The sequence below is a fragment of the Eretmochelys imbricata genome, chromosome 11 (assembly GCF_965152235.1).
Source record: "Eretmochelys imbricata isolate rEreImb1 chromosome 11, rEreImb1.hap1, whole genome shotgun sequence".
NCBI classification, from domain to species: Eukaryota; Metazoa; Chordata; order Testudines; family Cheloniidae; genus Eretmochelys; species Eretmochelys imbricata.
In genome coordinates this window covers 56,391,825-56,414,474 of record NC_135582.1, presented here as the reverse complement: position 1 = coordinate 56,414,474, position 22,650 = coordinate 56,391,825, and the positions used below count along the sequence as shown (strand labels likewise).

Here is a 22,650-nt window from a genome sequence, read left to right as displayed (position 1 = left end):
ATGTTTATTGAGAAGGTACTTGCTTTCCATGAGGGCTTTTTCCTGTTACGAGCTGGGGATGAAGCAATTTGGCAGTTTTCCAGCTTAAACATTTAAGGTCCTGATTCACTAGTAAATTACTCCAATAGATTACAGCATCGTAAAACCAGAGGAACACAGTGGTGAATCAGACCCTTATTTTGTAAATTTAATGTAATGCTGTTTAAAGAGACTTTTGCATTGATCATCCACTCAGATCTAATTTCCTACCAGACGTGCCAAATCAACTGAATAAACAGGATTTATTTTCACACACAAAATAGACGTACGCTATGGTTGCTCTGTTGAACAAAACTTGCTTTGGTTTGAGGAGCACAGTAGAAATATTGCATTTTGTACACAGGAACTATAAAAAAGCATTCCTGGCTCACGCTTTTTTCCCATGTCAGTGATGTTACTCTTGATTCATGGGAATGTAATGCAATGTTTGAAGCTTGGAACTTGCCATTCTCAAGGTACATTGTGCTAATTTAGGCCTTGTCTGTATTTGAAATTAGTCCTGATTTGTGGCATTGTTTGCACCAATACTCTGCATATTTGTGTAGTTAAAGTGCCAACGCATTTTGAATTTTGTGAAGCTGTTGTGGAAAATATGAAACATAGCCAATCAGAAGTTAATATGGCCTGTCCTAATGTAGGCACTAAGGGTGTGATTCTCACCCACCATTCTGGCCTGTTTATGCTGCATAAATGGCTAGAGCAGCGTAAAGGAGCTCTAAAAGCTATTTTTCCATCTGGAGGAGGATTATGCCAGCACAGGAGCTGTGAAAGATAGCCAAAGGGCTGTCTTCTGAGGATCCCCCTCCTATGCCCTGGCAAAGAGGACATGCCTGATTGAGGACAGGAATGGTGTGTCTGTGACAGGGCTGTAGCATGTAGCGATGTGGAGATTCCAGCTTTATATATGTATATAAAATCTCTCCAAAGGTGTGAATTTAAACCACTATAGTTGTACTGCTATTACCCCTAGCCCCCATGTGGAGACACTTACGCTGGTATAGAAGTGGCATTTTGGTTTAGTTTGTCGTTTGGGAAGGGGTTTAAGCTGAACCAAAAAAAGTCTCACTCATATTGGAATAAGTATGTCCAAATGGGGGGTTACACCAGTATAACTATACTTGTATAAATGGTAAAACTTTCCCATGTAAACAAGGCCTTAGACAAGGCCCCACACAGCTGTCTAAACTATGTTGGAGAGGACCCTGGGCTGTGAGTTCTATGCTGTTCAGAATCTCATCCTAAGACCCCGGTTCTGGAAGCACGTAAGCACTTGTTTAAGTCCCATTGAAGTTACTAAGGCTTAAGCACATGTATAAATTTAAGCCCATGCATAAGAGCTTAGCATAAGTGCTTTCTTGCATTGGAACCTAAAAATAAAAATTATAGTGTCTCTTGTTCAGGTAAATAATTAAAAATATTTTCTGTGCAGTAAAAACCACCAGAGGGCAGAATGATTTCAGAAATGAAAAGGTTTTGTAATCTTAAAGTACACACATTTTTGTTGTTGTTGTTTTTCTATTAAGCCCTGGTCTACACTGGGGGTGGGGATCAATCTAAGATATGCAACTTCAGCTACAAGAATAGCGTAGCTGAAGTCGATGTATCTTAGATCGACTTAGAATCACTTACTTCGCGTCCTCACAGCGTGGGATCGACGGCGGCCGATCCACCGTCGACTCCGCTTCCGCCTCTTGCAGTGGTGGAGTTCCGGAGTCGATGGCAGAGCGATTGGGGATCAATTTATCATGTCTACACTAGACGAGATAAATCAATCCCCAGTAGATTGATCACTACCCACCGATCCTGCAGGTAGTGTAGACATGGCCTAAGAGAAGATTTGTGGGTGGATGAAATTTGCCAGTGCACGCTTTATATTTGGAATAAAGACGAAAGCATAGTTTATGGATATGCTATGTTGCTTTATCTGGTAATTAATTGTCTTTTAGGAAGTGTACAGTCTGCATGCTCTGTTACACAAGCTAACGTGATGCTCACTTTTATGAATTCATGATTCTCTATTACCTTTTATTATGCCGGATCTCTCTGACAGGAGCCTGTGATGTAAAACATTTGAAAATTAAAATAATAGTAAAAGGTCTAGAGAACAGTAATTTTTTTCTTCTCTGCAGAGACCAGATTCTCAGCTATAACCTCGGCAGAAGGCTCCCAGCTGACCATGTAAGTGGGTATCTCCAATTCAAAGTCGAGATTACATCTTCCATTCATGAAGGTGAGATTTAAAACCTGTGCGCACACATGATTGGGTAGAGAAAATCATTATGTACTATGACTACCTGTTACACATACTAATCCTGTTGTGTATAGTGCCCATACTATAGAAAAGCTTTGTGTGAAAGTGATGGACCAAACATTTCAAATACTACTTTTGAGATTATTATTAGCAGTAGTGCTGAATACTAATTTTATCCTATTTATTTTCTACTTTTTTTTTATTGCTGATATATTCAAACGTACTTGGCATACAAGTATTTTCATTGTAGGGAGATTAGTTGACCTCATACATCCTTTTCAATTCCTAAAGTGTAAAAATGTTTCTGAGGATATGTCTACACGGGAACTAGACATCACTGGCTGGCTCATGCCAACTGACTCGGGCTCATGGGGCGTGGGCTGTGGGGCTATTTCACTGCTGTGTAGGCTCAGGCTGGAGCCAGGCCTTAGGACCCTGAGAAGTAAGAGGGTCCCAGAGCTTGGGCTCCAGTCCGAGCCTGGAAGTCTACACAGCAACGAAACAGCCTGAGCCCCACAGGGCCAAGTCGGCTGACACAGGTCAGCCACGGGTTTCTAGCTGCTGTGTAGACATACCCTGTGACCCTTCTCCCTCCCCAGGTTTCAGAGCCCAGGCTCCAGCCCCAGCTCAAACGTCTCAACTGCTGGTTTTAGCCCTGTAGCACAAGTCTCACAAGTCTGAGTCAGTTGACCCAGATTCTGAGACTCACTGCTGGGGTCATTTTTGAAGTGTAGACATACAGTTACTATCCATGGAACTTAGATCCTCCTTTTCTAAAGAGAAAAAAACCTAAGTAAATATAAAACTGTTCTGTGCAGAGTGTCATATTTGTACAGGTTGTGACTGCCTCATTTAATTTCAGATACTGGCTGCGGTGCACCTCATAAGGAGACTGTTGCAGTTAATGTGTCTCAAGTTCTGTGCAGATCTTGCTCTTAGGAACAAGAGCACAAACTTTAGAAAACTGTTTTTTATCAAAGCCAATTTTGGCAATGTGCTGAATATATAAGAGCAGGATGGGAGTCCTTTATAGTGATACTTCATGCATATTGTGTTTCCTTATTGTACAAAATAGATTAAACTTAGATTGGGCGAAGTCTATAAATGTTGGTCCTGCATGAGTAGGAGTATAGATTTTTTTAAGTGTATTTTATTTTGTTTTTGGTTTTGTTTTTCACTTCACTGTTTGTATACAGCAAATGGGTATCTTAACAGAAGTGTGTTTTTATAGCATTGTGTTGTGCAGAGATATTAGAATGAACTGAATGAATATATTCATGTGTCTCATTCCCAGTCTTTGTATTTCACTGCAGATGCTTCACCAGAAACAGTTGGTACTTTGCTAGGAGTGAACTCTGTGAATGGAGACTTAGGAAGCCCTTCTGATGATGAGGACTTGCCAGCAGGGAACCATGATGCACTTCCAATTTGTTTAAATGGCCCAATCCTTGATGAGTCTGTTGGAAATGCAGTCTCTACGCATTCTTTAAGGACTAGTACAACTCTAGAAATGGACCAGGAGGAGTTAATCTCTACTGCTGCAAGGTCATCACCTAACAGAGGTCGCCAGAACTCACTGAATGACTATCTGGATGCAATAGAACACAATAGTCATCCCAGACCTGGGACATCTGCCTGCAGTGAGCGTTCACTTGGGGCATCCCCGAAACTAAGGAGTAGTTTTCCTACTGACACGAGACTTAATGCAATGCTTCACATTGACTCGGATGAAGAGGAGCATGAGTTGCATAAAGATCTGCATTTTCAGTCTTCCTTGGAAGAAGATGGCGGTTTAGTAATGTTTAATGGTGCTACAAGGGGTGTTGAAGGAAATTTTTTAAGTTACTCATCATCAAATCAGATAATGCAAGGTCTTGCAGAGGATGGGAAAGCACCAGCCCTTGAAACTCCTTTGCAGCCCTCTGATGACCAGCAGGAGACTCTCCAAGGGCTTCCACCATCAGAGTTAGCAGGAGAAGAAGGTGAAGGCCAGCCAGATTCTCAGAACAATCTGTCGGTAGAATTGGCTAGCAGTGAATTGGGTGCCTGTCAGGTGGCAGAGCAGCCTACTAGCAGTGCAGACACGGGAGCTTCAGACTCTGCAGTTGGTAGCAGAAGAGGTATTAGTGAAATGGAATCCATTGACCAAGGATCTGAACCTTCCCAGATATCGTCAGAAACTGAGCACAGCGATCCTGCTCGCACAGAAAGTGTCAGTGAGGTCAGTACCAGGCCAGAAGGAGAGAGTGATGTGGAAGGGGCGGACAGTTCCTGCAATGAAAGTGTGACTACACGTCTCTCCTCAGTTGAAACTCGGTGTTCTTCTTTTGAAAGTGCCAGGTTTTCTGAGACTCCTGCCTTTTCTTCTCAGGAAGAGGAAGAGGGAGTTTGTGCCACCCATGTGACCAGAAGCGAGCCTGCTACAGAAACACAGGACTCTGTGTGCACTCCTGGCTCTTTACCTGTGGTGCGGTTACCCAGCACTCAAGAGGAGGCTCGGCAGCTAGCTGAATTACAGGATAGAGATGACTCCGAAGAAATTTGGCAGAGGAGGAGTCTGCAGGCTGCAGCAGCAAGTAGCCAGTGTCAGGATGAAGAAACTGGAGGGGCCCAAGCTGCTTGCGAGGAGGGAGCTACACAAGTTGAAGGAGCTACTGGAGGTAATTACTATGGTAGTCAATAAATGGGGCTGTTTTATAAGTGAGAAGTCTTTTCTGCAGTCATTAGAAGAGTTGTTTAAGAATACTTAATTCATAAAAATTTCAAAATAGTTCTGTTCTTGGTGGGTTTTGAAATAGTCTGATTTAAAAAAAACATTTAAATAGTATTTTAATCAATTTGTTATGGTTTTGAAAATCAGATTTAAAAAAAATTGAAATGGAAAGTGTTGTATCTTGGAAAAGAAACCACATCCTGTTACTGTGTTGGCTAATCAAAATTATTAATGAGGGGAAAAACAAACCAGAAAACTAATAAATGAGAAATTGAGCTCCTGGCACTTTTATTGTTTTGGGGAAAGGGGAAAACAAATCTTTATGCATCTGTCATAAATATAAAGGGAAGGATAAACACCTTTAAATCCCTCCTGGCCAGAGGAAAAACCCTTTCACCTGTAAAGGGTTAAGAAACTAAGACAACCTCGCTGGCACCTGATCAAAATGACCAATGAGGAGACAAGATACTTTCAAAGCTGGGGGGGGGGGGAGACGACAAAGGGTTCTCTCTATCTGTGTGTTCTTTTTGCCGGGACCAGAGCAGGAATGCAGGTCAGAACTCCTGTAAAAAGTCAGTAAGCAATCTAGTTAGATATGCGTTAGATTCTGTTTTGTTTAAATGGCTGATAAAATAAGTTGTGCTGAATGGAATGTATATTCCTGGTTTTGTGTCTTTTTGTAACTTAAGGTTTAGCCTAGAGGGATTCTCTGTGTTTTGAATCTGATTACTCTGTAAGGTATTTACCATCCTGATTTTACAGAGGTGATTCTTTTACTTTTTCTTTAGTTAAAATTCTTCTTTTAAAAACCTGATTGCTTTTTCATTGTTCTTAAGATCCAAGGGTTTGGGTCTGTGTTCACCTATGCAAATTGGTGAGGATTTTTATCAAGCCTTCCCCAGGAAAGGGGGTGCAGGGCTTGGGGGGATTTTAGGGGGAAAGACATTTCCAAGTGCACTCTTTCCCTGTTATATTTGTTAAACGCTTGGTGGTGGCAGCAATAAAGTCCAGGGACAAAAGGTAAAATAATTTGTACCTTTGGAATGTTTTAACCTAAGCTGGTAAAAATAAGCTTATGGGGGTTTTTCATGCAGGTCCCAACATCTGTATCCTAGAGTTTAGAGTGGAGAAGGATCCTTGACACATCATAAAGTGCAAAGAGGAAAAAAGCTCTATTTTTTAAAGAATTATTTATCAGATTTAAAGCTGATTCCCCTCTCATCTACAAATTCTGACCTGCTCAAACATGTCTGTCCGTGGGAAGAGATTTCATACATTCATTCTATTTACAACAATTACTTGTAAAGCTAATTTAGGATATAAAAATTGCATGTCATACCTAACTTCAGTGTAAGTAGTAATATATTGTAATAAATAACTTGTCCCTAGTCATAATTTACCATGTATTCATTCACTTCCTTTTTCTGGTGATGAAGTGGGACTCTTGGGAGTTCCTTGGTAGCACTTCACCGCCATATTTGAGGAGGCCTGGGATGACCGCCAGCCTCTGATGGATTTGATCACATGCTGGATACTGTTACAGTAAGTCATCCCTGCCAGTGAAGGCTTATCTGAAGTACATCAAATACTTTTGAAGAATAACATTTAGACTTCTGAATGTACCAGATTGCACCAAAATATCCCTGGAAACAATATTCCCAGACTCTCTCAGAATCCTCACACGCCACCTACACAGAGAGTGAAATCCCAGCCCCATTAAAGTCAATGGAAGTTTTGTCATTTGACTCCAGTAGTGCCAGGATTTCACCCAGAGTGTACAAGTTGTGTATACTTTCAGTATGGTTGGTATATTTTTCAGCAACAATGTGTACATCTTTCCAGTGAAGTGCACTTAGTTACATAAGGAAAAGGAGTACTTGTGGCACCTTAGAGACTAACAAATTTATTTGAGCATAAGCTTTCATGAGCTACAGCTCACTTTGTCGGATGCATGTTCACGAAAGCTTATGCTCAAATAAATTGGTTAGTCTCTAAGGTGCCACAAGTACTCCTTTTCTTTTTTGCAGATACAGACTAACACGGCTGCTACTCTGAAACCAGTCAATTAGTAATATAAGAAATCTTGACAAATGGCATTCTCTCCCCCCTTTGGTTATGAGTATGAACTTTTATTTAAGGGAACAAACCAATAAGTAGAATCCTTTATCCCTTCTCTCACTGAGCAGCCCTCACCCCTTGCTTACGTGACTAAGGGAAATTATTTTTGTGGGAGATCTTGTTAAAGTATGTTCAACAGACCTCTGTTGTCCTATTATCCAGACACTAAGAGCCAAATTCCCTTGTAGTGTAAATTTGCATGATTCTACTGAAATCAGTGGAGTTGCAGCCATGAACCCCAATATAGAACTTGGCCTTAAGATCTTAAAGCAGCAGTTACTGTATTTAAATTGGGTTTCTGCAGTGGTTCCATGTGGTCTGCATGCTGTCTGAGGGGCCAGATGTGAGTTGGTGCCCCCTCTGAGACTTGAAATTACAGACGGAATCCAAGTTCACTGTGCTGCTCAATTCAGAGGTCACTCAACAGCTTCTTAGCACTGAATGAAAAAATAGCAGAATGTCTTCTCTGTTTATTTCTAGGTTCCCAAGCCAATGGCCACCAGACTTTGAGGTCTCTACCTTCAGTACGTCAGGATGCTAGCCGATATCAGAGAGTGGATGAGGCTCTGCCACCAAGTGAGATTCTGTTTTACTTTAATCAAAATGTTCAGGATATGAGCTACTCTAGGAGTAATATGGCCCTGTAATTCAACGAGAACGAAGATCAGCAGAGGAGTTCTATGTGGGGAACAAGGCTATGAAATGTTTTGTAAGAGAGACTGTTCGGTTTAGGAAGTACCACAATGTGCTATGCTGATTAAACCTCTTGTGGTCGTCCACTAAATGAAGTTGGTAGAGAGGTATGGGGGAAAGAAACTGCCTTTTCAACTTGTGATCCAGATGAGTGGTGATGTGCTGTGGTAAGGGCTAGGAAGCAAAGATATCCAAGGACTCTGGAAGCTGTGGAGTACTTCAAAGCTGGTGGAGATTTACACTGAAATAACGTAACTCCACGACACACAGTGCTAACTGGAGTTCTAGGATCAGTTGGAAAGCGAGAACTTGAAGCTTTAACCTTCCTGCTTTCAGCTGTTGTGTCATGGGATATATTTATTATTCACGGGATGCAGTAGGTGTAGGGCGCTAATGTTCTCATTGCTGATGGATCCAAAGAGTGATCATTAGTGGAATGGTGATACAATTAGTTGTAAAAAGAAATTAAACATTTGTTATTTTAATTGTTTTTGTTTTGTGGAGGACATGAAGACACTCTGGACATAGTTTAATATCTAGGTTTATTTTAACTATTGGATGCCTCTAAATTGGCTTAGAAATCGTTACTCAATATTGTAGATGTGGCTAGCACGTTGCTTTCAATTACTTGACTAATGCACATGAATAACCCTGGCCCAGTGATAACCCAGTCAGTATTAAATATTTGAAGGGGAAGGATTATATCATCTACCTGTACACTGCTAGTGGGGAAACATTGTTTACCTCCACTCCCTCCCCCCCCCCCCCCCCCAAAATATGGAGGCCAATTACCAACATCACCTTCGTAGACAATCATTAACCTATATCAGCCCTGACTACTTATTCTTTGTTTCCCAAGGGGTGGTGAGAATAGGCAGGTGGTTTTGAAGACTGATGTCAAACAGCAGAAAAGAAACTCCCTTTGACTTTAATGGGATCAGGATTTTTCCCCATTTAATTTAATAAAAAGTAAGATATTAATCTTGCCATATGGAATAGGATTGTGTTGGCATTAGTAACGAGACACCTCAGAGGAGTACTGTATGAAGCCCATTATCCTCTTGCTCCAGTTTGATTCTGTTACAACAAATGGTCATGATAGTGTTGTCATTCAAAAATCCCCAACTACCAGGTCAGCCAAAGAGAATGTTAGCACCCTACACCTTAATTTAAAATTTCTCATAACACAGTATTTCTTTTCAGAGTCCTGCCTGGGGGAGATAAGTATTTTTGGCATTTTCATCACTTTTCTCGCTGACAAGATACAGGACATTTACAGGAAATATTTAGATGAGATCAAGTCAAGATATAATAAATTAGAAACATTTGAGAGGTGGCTTTTATACTGCAGTGATGTATATACAAACTGCTTATTTTTCTCATAAGCTGTGTCTGCTATAATTGTTACCTTTCAAAAAAAAACTCATAATATTTACATTTTGTTTTGCAATATAATATTGCAACACTGTCATTTACTAGGAGGGTGTGTGTGTGTTTGTACCGAATACTGAGCCTTGATATTCCCTCCCTCCTCCCTGCCTCTATACTTCTATAAATATTTAGAGAAAAAAAAATCAAGGAACAGTGCAAGGGTATATACAGATTATCCTTCTGCTGCTATGAATAAAACTTAAACCAGAAAAAAACACTAAATGCCATCTGGATTCAGTTTTTCTGTCTGCAAATGTGCTTGAATGTTACATTATTAATATTGTGATGTTATCTGGAGCAACACTCACTGTAATGGAACATGCTTATTCAGTCAAAGGTTGTGGGCAGCGTACCACAGTCTCAGGGTGCTTTGGGATACGTTCTTGGTGTTATTACATCAAGCTGAGACAGAAGAAAAATAGTTATTCCAGTTGCCATATAGATGATGATCAAAAATTAGAAAAATATATATTATTTATGCAATATACATAAACCATATGCTGATTTTACAAATTACTCACTGTATTAATAGGGAAAGCAAAAAACAGATGACCTGGTATTCTAAAACCTTGATTAACTGCATAGAAACTATGCAAATTCACTGTACTTCCAAGCTTTTGTTTTAAAAATATATTTTTGTAAGCACGTTTGCATCCAGTTTAATTGATAGAAGGAGGCAGTAATCTGAATGGTTGCCTCAGTAATGACTTTGCAGTCTCAGTGCATCGCAGCAGTTAAGCCTGTGCTTAACTTGAAGAAAATAGACTAGTTACATACTTAAAGTTAATCATGTTCACAAGTGCTTTTCCGGAATGGGATCTTATTGCACAACACTGTTCAGCTGCGACTTGATTTGAAGAAAGGAGTGGAGAATATATGTGCTAAATAGAGGCAAATTTCCCTCTAGAAAGGCCTTTTTCACCTGAATATAAAATCTCTATATACTCTGAAATAGTCAGTCCTCTTGGAAAGCCAAGTAAGAGGTTACAGCACTCCGAAAAATTTAGTTTTACCAAGCTTAATTACTTTTGGTCAATTGGCATGCCTATCCTGAGAGGTAAACAAGCTTCTATGCAAGTAATTAAGGTTGTCTCCTTCCATTTATTTGTTGCTTTCCCTACGAATGTGCCTGGTTGTTTTCCACAGTCTCTTGTTAGTACTCTACTGTGTGTGTGAATTCTGCTAAGGGATGCTTAGCTGAATGTGGTTTTTCATTTATCATAGTAATACACTGCAGCACTGGAAGAGCATTTAATATAATCTTTCCTCTCTAAAGAGTAATTTATCACAATGAAATACACATTATGTATCATTAACTAATCTGCCTTACTATTTTTGACAGCTGAAAAAACCGACCACTAGGTATCAAAATCAAAGCAACTAGTTAAGATTTACAAAGGTCACCTCTGTTCTATAAAGGTGCAATTCAGGGCTTGTCTACACTACTGTACTGGGTCGATCTAAGATAAGCAACTTCAGCTATGTGAATAGCGTAGCTGAAGTTGATGTACTTAGATCTACTTACCGCAGTGTCTTCACTGCGGTAAGTCGACAGCCGACGCTCTCCTGTCGACTCCGCTTGCGCTCCTCGTTCTGGTGGAGTACCGGAGTTGACGGGAGAGCGCTCAGCTGTTGATTTATCGCGTCTGATAAATCCCCTCCCGCTGGATCGATCGCTGCCCGCTGATCTGGTAGGTAGTGTAGACAAGCCCTGAAGTTCTGCTTAAATCTATATATTCGGGCTTAAATGGAGCTCATTTGGTGCATGGAACTTGACCTGGCCTTCTGACCTGCCGTAAACTTCAATGACTGCATCACAGCATACTGCAGATGAAGTGAGTGAACCCAAATATCTTGAATTGTTTAATTTGGGATTCACACTCTGTAATGTTTTGGGGTACAAACCCACTGAGAGGTTGTGTCACTGTCTGCCCTGTAATCCTGAGTGCCTTAAATGTTCTGTTGCTGTAGCTCACATCCAGGGCACCAGCAGACAAGCATGCAGTTCCCTTGTGTCTGGGTGCTGTGAAGCCTTGGTTCAGCACTCTGACCCCAGTAGCCTGCCTACAAACACAACCTGTGGTTACTACTTGCAGGGTGACACCAACATACACCCCAGTCCTGAATTGCCCAAAACTGTCTGGCTGCCTGGAAGCATCCAGCCCTCCTCTGGAACACTTAAGGAAGCAGTAAGGTTTATTGCTTCTTTAAAGAGACAAAAGTACAGCTTATTACTTTAATCAGAGTTAACTATCACTTCAGTTCAAACACAGTGCTGGGTTCATTAAGTTTAAAAGTAAAACAAATGTATGCACAGAAGAGCACAGGTTAAGTGATACTGAGTTAAAATTAAAGGACGCAAGCAAATAAAAGTGAAAACACTCACCGAGCAGGATAGTCTTTGTTCAAGAAGGTCTTTCTCTCACCCACAGTCTTCTTTCCAAATTTTTACTGACTGGCCTGGCTAGGACCCCTCACAGAGGTCAAATCACTTGGTTTCTTTGTCTCCTTATGGTGAAGGATAATTTAGATGGTTGCTTCCCCTTTCATATAGTCCAGTGACCCTCTGAAATGTATTCTTCTGAAGGCTATCCCCAAATAAAGTTCATTAGTTCATGCTCCGTAAACGAGCCATGGGTTCTGGAAGATAAGGCTCTATGCTGGTTCCTCCTCTGCTGGTGATTGCTAAAGTGCAAATTATCTCTTCCTGCTGCCACCTACAATACAAATAAATAGCCCACTGAATTTGGCCACACCCTCTTTCCTTTTTTCTGGACAAAACCTGTTAATCCATTCCACCTTGCATGCTTGGTTTAAACACCTTTTAGTCACAGACTTTAAAGCATAATATCAATGAGTATCCATAATTTCACATACAGCATTGTCACATATATTTTACAATGATACTATTGACCAGTGTGGTGGTAGTTTTCAAATGATACCTCACAAGGCATATTTTGTACAAAACATCATTGCACTAGTGCATAGGGTGTGAACACACAGATTCTGCCGAGGGTCACACACTCCCTAGTCAGTGGAGCATCAGCACATATTGGATAATCCATATTACATGTGAATTCTGTAAAAACTCAGAACAGTGGGAGGCTGATTTGCGGAATAACATCTGAGAGAAGCCTGGGGTTTTAGCTATGAGTCATGTAGACAGAGGGCAATCAAAAAGTGCTGGATTGAAGGAATCTTGTAGAAGAGAAATAGAAACTCAGGACAACAGGTATAGTTTAAAAAGCAGCAAAATTTAAAGAAAAATCATACCTCATGACGATTTATTGCTGTTCAGACTGGGAGGCCCGAATCGACAGCCATGGGAGGATATTCTACGTGGATCATGTAAACAGAACAACAACATGGCAGCGACCCACAGCTCCTCCAGCCCCACAGATCCTCCAGAGGTCAAATTCTATACAGCAAATGGAGCAGCTGAATCGCCGGTAAGAATTGTTGTTGTCCGTGATTATTAAGTTTATAGTACCAAAAGTGTGCTTGGCATGAGGACTAGGTCCCAGCTGCTACCATGAGTAGCTCTGCGCCGTCTTTTGTAGACTAGTGTATCTTAAGTGTGGTTCTTCTGAATGTCCCCCTGAATCTGGATGCAGGCTACTATAATCTGTGTTCCATTAATGTTCAATGGCAACCTGGCCAAAAACAATGGGTAAGGAACCACAAAAATTCAGGCCACAGAAGGCTATGAATAATCAGACATCAGTAGATTTTAGGCTGCACAGGAGAAAAAGCAAATGAAACAAGCTTCAGCAGTTGGAGTTTCCTAGAGCCAGATGTAGGGTATATTCACCCTGTAGTGTATGTAAATCCAGTCTTGTAATTCTAGATATCAGAGTATTCGTCGAACGATGACTAATGATAGGCCTGAAGAGCACCCACATGCCATTGATGGAGCTGGAGAGGATACTGACTTCCATCATTCTAATGCAGGTAAAAATAAAACTGATGTCGCTCAATGGAGAGTTCAGCCAATCAGCCATTTAGCGAGAGCAAGATAAGGAGAACCCTATTTTCTGTCTGCATAGAACTGGATCACCGTTTACTATCATTTACTGTCCTGTTTCTGCAGGCGATGGCTCGGCTTATTAGGACTTATTCAATCAGCATGTTGAAGAATTGTGTGTGTGTGTGTTTTTCAGCTTCTTTACTCTCTCATGTTAGGAAACTATGTAAATGGCTAACGTAGGCCATTTGCATAAAAATGTTCTGCAGCTGTCAACTTTTTTAGTGATTAGTATTATTAATGGTGGCATAGAGAGAACAGCAGGCTATTCTGTAGCAATTCCTTTCACTCTGTTAATATGAATTCCCCTTCTTCTCTTGACTTCTGAGCTCATTATCAGTGTTGCTTCTGTTGCTAATGTCAGGGAAGATGAGCTTAGAGTTTGAATGAATTAAACCAGCAGAATTATATATCTGAGAAGTAACCTGAATCCTCCATTTTGTCAGGCAATTTCAAGTCTGAAATTGTGAGGTTTTTCCATTGTTTTTCCATTGTTAAAGTTAACCCCTTGAAGCCAAAAGTCAGGGTCTTTCTCAGTGCATAATTTCATTGTTGGCAATGGGGGGAGGGGCACAGGGACTGCTGGAGGTGCCAAGAAGCTAATTAGATGTTCTACTACTGACTTTCACAAAAGAAGTGATGAGAATGTCATCTGAGAATAAGGCAGCGTCCCTATGATGGACATACAGTGGGAGGAATTGAGGGAAATACTGCATGAGCAGTAGCTCTCAGAATCTTTTTCTCCTCTTATTCATCTCTCTTCTCTTCTATTTTTCAGAACTCCTTCAATGCTTGACATATTTTTCTCCATATTTGTTTCAGATAGTACCTTTGTTTCCCACTCTCCCCTCCTTTATTATGTTCCCTATCTTTCTCCATTTGCGTTTATCATTTCCTTCCTTCTTTTGTCTCTCTCCGATCACCCCCCCCATTCGAAGTCCCTGTTCTTCCCTCAGCTTTTATTCCCACTTAACACCTGTCCTTTCCCTCTTCCTGTCTCCTCTATTAGTTTTTTAAAGTATAGTGTTCTTCCTAACGGAGCTCATTTGTCATTTACGGATGGCTGGACTTCCCAGAATTAGTGAGGAAGGATGACCCTGTGCATATTGTCACACACATAAAAGAATGGGCTTGTGAAGGATGGAAGATGGCATGATTTTTGGTGGACCTGGGTACGATCATGATCCCAATCTATGTTTACAACCTCCCATCTACTTTAAAATCTGTATCCAAATCTCCTGTTTGTTTTAAAAGAGGCTTACTAGTTGCCCTTTCTAGTTGAAAGAATATAACAAATGATATCCATGGTTCCTCTCCGGTTCATGATATTTGTGAGAAATCAATAAGCAAAAGCGACTGCTCCGGGGACACCCAAATGTTTATCATATCCATCTGGAAACATGGAACTGAGATCGATTTCCGTACCCAACTTTTTCTTTCCTCCATTGTGTGGGCATTTTGGTTAAATACTGTACAACTGATCAGTGCTTCATTGCTGGCTATCTTGTAGTAGGAGAAGTGGAACATATAACAAATTACATTAATTTTATATGCACTGTATGTATTCACGTTGGTTGGCATTAAAAACAATCAGTATTTGTCTGCAGTTACAGCACAATGGTATCTGACACACCACAGTTGCCGCCTTTTCCATTTGTAGGAATATGGCTCTTGTATCCCAAGTACCATTGTGTGGTGACTGTGGGTAAATACTGATTTGTAAGAGCGGCACTTCTGTATATCTTACATCAGAAAACATTAAAAACTATTACTACACTGTTACCCTGGAAACCTCTGATATCTTCAGCAAACATGCATTGATAAATTAGGATTATTTGAGGTACACTTATGTAGAGACTGTTTTAAGAACCAGAGAGAAATGTCCATCAAGGAATTATCATGAGTGTATAATGCAAATCGGTGTCATTGTTTGCAGTGAGGTTTTGTTAAAAGTTATTACTGGAAACCTTTGTCACTCACTTCATTGTTAGATTTCCGAAGGGAGAATGTTCTGCCTCACTCTACCTCCAGATCCAGGCTTACTTTATTGCTGCAGTCTCCTCCGGTGAAATTCCTTATCAGTCCAGAGTTCTTTACAGTGCTGCATTCTAACCCTGTGAGTACAGTGTATACCGACATGCAATTTCATAAATATATGTTGATAAATATGGGCACATCTGTGGTCTCTGTATTTTTCTTATATACAAAAATCTTACTCAATATTTTGAGGCTAAGATATGAAAAAGGAAACTATGTGATGAGCTACTCAGTATGGGGCATTTATTACTTTACTATTCAAACTGTGCATATCCATGAAAACACTGGAAAATTGGCAGTATACCAGCTGTTAAGTCAAGTCAAGGTTTTCGACTTCATCTGTGCTGCGGAACTGCAGCGTTTATTTGTTATGGGTCTGGTTCACCACTGCATTACATTAGATGTGCAGAAAACTGGAATGATGCAATGGTGAATCTTTTTTTTGTTTGTTTGTTTTGGTATTTTGTTTGTTTATTTACAGTGATAACTGTCAAAGAACCAGTATTTACCCATTTACCAACGTGTTATTTGAGATGCTTCAGTTATTGTCTACTTTACACACAGTGAATCTCTGCATTATCAGATATCACTCCAGTAATGGTGGTAAATATTAACTTTGTAATGGCTTCTACCGTATACAGCATTGTAAGTGTATATGGCATTATACAATAGAGGGAAGGTGCCAAACAAATAAATCTCTGCCCTGAACAGCTTACAATCTACAGACATGACTGGATACAGTATATACTGGTAAGTGTATTCAGGCAGATGTAGGAAATCCTACTGCTTTAGTGCGTTCTTTTGGAGCTGGATGTGTGTTCTTTTGGAGCTGGGTGTGATATAAAAACTGCCCTTAGAGGCATTACAGTGCCTTTAGTTTTTACTTTTGGCTTATCTGTTTGCCCAGTCTTATGTTGCAAAACATAACTAATGTGCTTCTTGCAACAGTTGATCCACCTATAAAGGGTTAAATACACCCCTGCAGATGGCCGGTTGTGTGCACTATTCAAGTTACATTATTTTGAGGATTTAAGTAGAGCATATTCATACTCACCTATTTTATATGAAAGTACATTAGAAATCATTGAATAAAAGAGGACTCTTGTGTTGTTTTCCCCCATATTTGATTTAAAGTTTTCCCTATTTATTCTCCAATAGTCTCTTTCCTACATAGGTTTTTCTGTTCAGTATTTTTTCCTTGCATGTTATAAATAGAAATAATGTAATGAATACTTCACTGTTGCAAGTACTCCTGTTAATAATTCAGTGGCTTTAAAACTACTGGGCAGTGTTAGTTTTAATCGTATGGTGTGTGTATCGTTCCAATCAGCTTCATGGAATCTAGCCTGCATAGCTGCATCTTTAATTCATAAGGCAGGGGTCCATTTTTGTTTGATGAGAAAAAGGCATGTGTATTTCTGTGACTTTCATTCTTTTTGTTTATGTAGAGCTACAATCAAACACGCCAAGTGTCCTTTTAGAATCCAAGTAGGTCAAAACAATGTTAATGTCAATCCCTGGTGACTTTCCATGAAAGAATATAGTGCCATACTATAATACACTTTCAGTTTTGTTGCCAGGTACAATGGCTACATTATTCTATATATATTACCCTTAAGAGAATGCTTAAGAAGGCATTGTGAAGTCTCTGCAATTTAGGCCAATTTTACTGCTAGAAGAAGCAGTCATAACTATACCAACATCAGTGAAGTGGAATGCTGGAAAATATAGTTTGCACCTCATTGGGTGAATAGAGTCAGGCAATGAAGACTTCATGGCTTTTCTTCTGCTATTATTGTTCAGCTGGAAACAGTTTCCTTCAAAGTTTATTAGAGCTGCAGGCCATAAATTTACATTAGGAAGGCTGCCTTTGCAGGGAAAAAGAGCTAAATACTTTTGTTTGATTAAATATAGATACTTCGGAAAAGCCTGCAAGAATAGAACATTTATGAACAAATATATTGGGAAATGTTTATTTCATAACTGCTTCCCATTCTGCTATTCTTTCTTTAATGTTCATTCTTCCATATTGCTGACTACTTATCTAATTGTCAGGGCCCCAGTTCAGCAAATCACTAAGGAACATGCATAACTTTAAACATGTGAGCAGTCCTGTTGAATTCAAGTGAGACTGCTCCTTGGCAAGGACCAGTGCCCACTGAACTCAGGCTTAAGTGCTTTGGGGTTCAAGTTATTATCCACTCATTGGAACGTAGGACACTCATCCAACTGTTGAGTCTGTCTATGTAGATGTTTAACTTCTTGTGTCTTTTCCTGAAATTATTTTACTATGAATTTTTCAGAGTGCCTACCGCATGTTTACAAACAACACGTGTTTGAAGCACATGATCACCAAAGTCCGGCGGGACACCCACCATTTTGAGCGCTACCAGCATAATCGAGATTTGGTGGGCTTCCTCAATATGTTTGCTAACAAACAGCTGGAGCTGCCGAGAGGTTGGGAAATGAAGCATGACCATCAGGGCAAGGTACCTGGAACACACATGTAATGCTGGTTGGATTTTGTCTTTGTAATGATGGGATTGAAGCATCTGCTCTTAAAAGCCTTCTAGATTTAAGGCTGTAGTTTGGCCACTTTAAAAGAATTAGGATCTTTTAACCCATCCTTTGAATTAGAAATGTTCATTGTCAGAAAAGTTATGATATTTATTTCAGAAGTAAAAGTTTAAATTTGTTCTGTGGTTCCTACATTAATTTTCCTTTTTTTTTTAAGTTGGTGTGATATTGGATCTGCTTCTTTCCTTGGGAAAATATTATTGAATATTGTTGAGCAGGGGGCAATTACAGTTACTTTTTGTATGACCGTGACATTTGGAATTTTATATTCAATGCTAAGTAAACAAAAGTTAAGTTGAAGCTACCACTGGGAATTTTCAGTGGCCTTACATTGTAATAGTGTTACCTAGAGTGGCATTTTCTCCTTTGCATAGGTATAGGAAAGAATAAAAGTATACTAGAATTAACATGTGAGGGAGTGATAGTGATATCTATTTGGGTGAGAAATAAATGGTAATTAGGACTAGAGAGAGACAAGGTGGAGGAGGTAATATCTTTTGTTGGACTGCCTTCTGTTGGTCAGAGAGACAAGCTTTCAAGCTTCCAGACTTGTTCTTCAAGCCTGTGAAATGTACTCAGTGTCACAACTACATACGAGGTGGAACATATTGTTTAGCATAAGTAGTTCACATATTTTAAAGGACCTTTCAAGGTGAAATGGCCAGTTAACATCTCTCCGGTCGTGGGGGTGGGGTGGGGGTAGGGGTGGGGGTTATAAGCACCCAGATATAGGGTGAGCACTTTGTGAAAAGGGTTCACCCACAAGTGATGCAGTGTTTTTGTCTTTTATCATTGTATGAGTTCATTTCAGGAGCATAGTGATTGTCTGCTTTCACCTGCATAATTGTTGTTGGGACATTTAGTGTGCTGTAGGAAGTACATCACATGCTGTAATAGGCATGTGTAGGACTCATGGATTCTGAAAGGTGTGTTGTTGGGGGTGTTGATTGTTGTAGCAATGGAGACATGTCTGCAGGTTTCGCGTCTGTTGGTCTGGCAGGGTCTGGTGCTGCTCTGAGTTGAATCCTAGTCTGTGGAGTGCTTGCTTCTGATGATGAGCTTGGTGAGGTGGTGGGTTGTTTGAAAGCCAGAGAAGGGTTTCAGGGAAGATTTCTGTCAGGAAGTGGTTGTCATCAAGTATGGATTGTAACTATTTAATGATACTTTGTATGGGTTCTTTGCATGGGTGAGCTGGTAGGTGACAACTAAGGATATAATAAACCTCCCTCCAACCATACTCCCTAGCTGTGACCTTTGACCCCACACTGGAACCAGTAGGAGGTATCCTTAAACAAGTACAGACCATATTTGATGGGGACCACATCCTGAAAGAAATCTTTCCTGAATCCCCTCTTCTGACCTGTAAGCAACCGCCCAACTCTCCAAGCTCATCATCAGAAGCAAGCTTCATACAATCCAGGACCCACCAGCTCAAAGCAGCGCCAGAGCCTGCCAGAACATGAAGAAGAGCTCTGTGCAGCTTGAAAGCTTCTCTCTTTCACCAACAGAAGTTGATCCCATACAAGATATTACCTCACCCACCTTATCTCTAATATCCAGGAACCAACACAGCTTCAACAAAACTGCATGCAACAATTAGGACTATAGTCTGACTAAGACAATAAGTGCCTATGTCTATAATTCTTGGCTGTGTTTAGCCATGAATGTTTGCGTGTCCACATGAGTAATGTGTTTGACACCTGAAAGGAATACAAACAGACTCCAAACTGAAGGCAAGAAATATGCTTGAGGTATGTTGTTGTCTTGGATTTATTACTTTGCAGCTTTAAAGAAAACATTGTGTAAAAATGGTGGGGGAGATGCAATTATTTTAACTTCCTTTTTCTTCCTCTTCCTCTCTGTCTCACTGATCCCTTCCCCTTAAATTTCCTGGAGTCCAGTTCTCTCCCTGAAGAATATGAGTAACTCCATTTTGAGTTCAGTAGGAGCTACTCATATCCTCCAGAGGGAGAATCAAACCCTGGATTTCTGTGTGTAGTACTTGGTGATCGTGATTAATGCAGCCGTAATAAAACACAGAGGAAGCACTGAGTAAAGCCTCAGAGGAAGCTCTTTATTTTGAAGTGTATTTTCTGTGTCCTAGCTCATGATTGCTGGTTCTCACCATTATGAATTGGCTTTTCCACAAGTAGTAGTTGCTTCCGCAGTGACCAGTGGAAGCTGAGTCACAGTAGAAAAATGTATTCAGTACAGTAGAGGAATCATAGCATGTGTATGATCTAAATGAGGGCTTGGTTGGCCTAAATTGTACCATGTGCATTGCTTGTCCAATACTTTTGCCACAATGCATAAATATATCTTCTACTTGCCTTAGTACTTGTGCTGATGGTGACCATACCTCATCTCTGTTGTGCTGCAATTAAAAAATTCTTTCTTTTTATTATGCTTTAACATACTTTTAAGGTGACAGCAGGTGAAAAATGAAACACATATCTCATGTGCACAAGTGAATTCTTGGATTTATATATCGTGATATAGAGGATGAATGACTGAGTGGGACCCTGCCAGTTAGAGGATATATGGATATTTTTCTTCATGACACAAATTATTAGGCCAATGGCGGTGAAGAAGATTAAAGTGTCTTATTTCACAGATCAGCTGCTAGAGCAGAGACAAAGAATGGGACAAGTGGGCTTTACTCCCCAGTAGATGCTGATGTTTCTTACATCTGCGCAATTGGCTGTGAATTGAGGTCCATTGGTAGAACTCTGTGGGGAAGCTTAAGCAGAACTAGTTCTGAAATGCCTGTCTCTAAACTAAACAGCCTTCTCATTTTAAAAAAAAAAAAAAAGACTCTTTCCTGGATTTGTAAGCAAATCATACATAGAAAACCAGTGTATAAACAGAAAACTAGTGTATAAATAGTATATGTTAGGGAATGTTAAAATAAAGTTGAACCTTGATGAAGTAACGTATTAAAACAAGCATTCACAGCCTTTATTTGAAATAACTTTTATTTAAAAATCTATAGTTCTTTGAGGGGGAAGGGATTTAATTTTTGGTCAAACCAAGATTCTGTCACTTTGCACAACTGTTGTAAGTTTCCTGGCTGTACCTTGCCAGGACCAGTCATAGGAGTTTCTTTAAAATTAGGATTTTTTTTTTTAATGCGTGTGCACGTGTGTGTGTGCTCAGCTCAGTTTCCAGCTGTGGTGTCAGCATCCAGATTAGCCCAGAGACTTGAAGTTCCAATGACTTTCTTTAAGGAAGCTTCAGCGCAGTAAATCTGCATTTTATTATATTATAGACTGCTGCTGGCTGGCCTAAAAGCATTCATGCTTAATAAGACATGATCACCCTTAATATAATCTTTAAGCATAGTTTAAGTGGGTACAAAAAAGCATTACATGCGGTGTTAGATGGCTGCATTAATCAGAGAATTGGGCATCTGCAAGGAAGTTCTAAACAAGTAACTTTTTTCGTATCGAATCATTGTTTTTATTTGTTTTTCTAAATATACTCTATTATAAGGTTGGTACATTGAAGTCAGCCTTTGGAAGGTTGTCTTGCCTCCTTCAAAATACTGATAGATAGGGTTGGATAAAATAGATATCAGTGCCTGAAAAGAATTACTGGACACTTGCTAGTAAGAGAATTAAACCTATTAGCTGGGGCATAGATATCAAAGATGACATGGCCCATTCCCTCTGCCTCCTTGCAGAAATTTAAAAAGCCAATATTGAAATTGTTAAAACAGGTTCCATCCTGCTTACAGAGTAGTTTAGTATTCTTTAATGCCTGGATCCTGTGTAGCCAGTGTCACAAATGACATCACTGTTTTGCCAGGTAGACACCACTAGCCTGAGGCTCAAACATTGCCATTAGCAAAAACATTTCAAAATTCAACAGAGAAACATTATGCTTAATTTATACATTTATAGATATCTCAGCTGACCAAAACGTATATAGTTTTCCTGTATAAAGTTTGTCTCATCCCAGATACCAATTTGTAAGGCATATCTCTCTTTAGCTCCAGATTACCAGACAGCATCGTGACAATCAGGGTCCTTAAGAGTTTTGGTGTCCTCTGCTGAACTATTCCCAATATGTTGGAGCCTCAGTTTCTTTTCTGTTCACATTTATTAAGTGAAAACTTCAAAACAGTAATCATAAATTATAGTCACAATAGGGACAGTACACAGATACAATCCCTCTCCCCTTTGACAACCCCCCCCTTCCCAAATTCCAAACTTTCCACACCTCAAACCCATTGTCCTGAAAACTAAAAGGACAATTTGATATCGTAGTCCCATACCATAGTCTGAAGCTTCTTTTGGTTCTCCTTTATGTCTTGTGAACTTTCCAGAAGTGACCCTATGCTCCCCACCATAGTAAATAATACTTATCTCTTCTATAGCATGACTCATGTTTTCTGTCTGTCTATTTTCATACAGCTTATAAGAGGAACTCTGATTTCATCTTCAAGTGATTGCATATATCCATTCCACTGTGGGGCGAGGGGGTGTGTGTGCATGTCTCATTCACTGGTAACAGAAAGTTTTCCCTAATAGGGGTGGGCAGGCAGGTGCCCTACTTTACCTCATGCCTGGAATCAAGGATATAAAGGGTGGAGCGAACCACCGCATCCTCCTTCAGTTCCTTTTTTACCATCTATGGTCGGAGCATGTTGTTGTACTTTGGTAGTCTTTTGCCTTTAAATGTGTATGTTGTTAGTGTATAATTATCCATAGTAGTTAGTGGCACTCGTTTTTTCATCCAGTTCGGTGTTTGTTTTTATTTTTTTCT

At 40.0% G+C, this 22,650-nt stretch overlaps 1 protein-coding gene across 1 annotated transcript in view; it reads left to right on the top strand.

Moving 5' to 3' along the window:
• The window catches only part of HECW2 (HECT, C2 and WW domain containing E3 ubiquitin protein ligase 2), a 171,624-nt gene that overhangs the window by 94,265 nt on the left and 54,709 nt on the right, over positions 1–22,650 (top strand). The window contains exons 7-13 of the mRNA XM_077830363.1: positions 2,169–2,269; positions 3,604–4,950; positions 7,602–7,697; positions 12,544–12,694; positions 13,093–13,196; positions 15,261–15,385; positions 17,610–17,795. Of these exons, the coding sequence (XP_077686489.1) occupies positions 2,169–2,269; positions 3,604–4,950; positions 7,602–7,697; positions 12,544–12,694; positions 13,093–13,196; positions 15,261–15,385; positions 17,610–17,795 (2,110 nt within the window). The remainder of the gene's footprint in view (positions 1–2,168; positions 2,270–3,603; positions 4,951–7,601; positions 7,698–12,543; positions 12,695–13,092; positions 13,197–15,260; positions 15,386–17,609; positions 17,796–22,650) is intronic.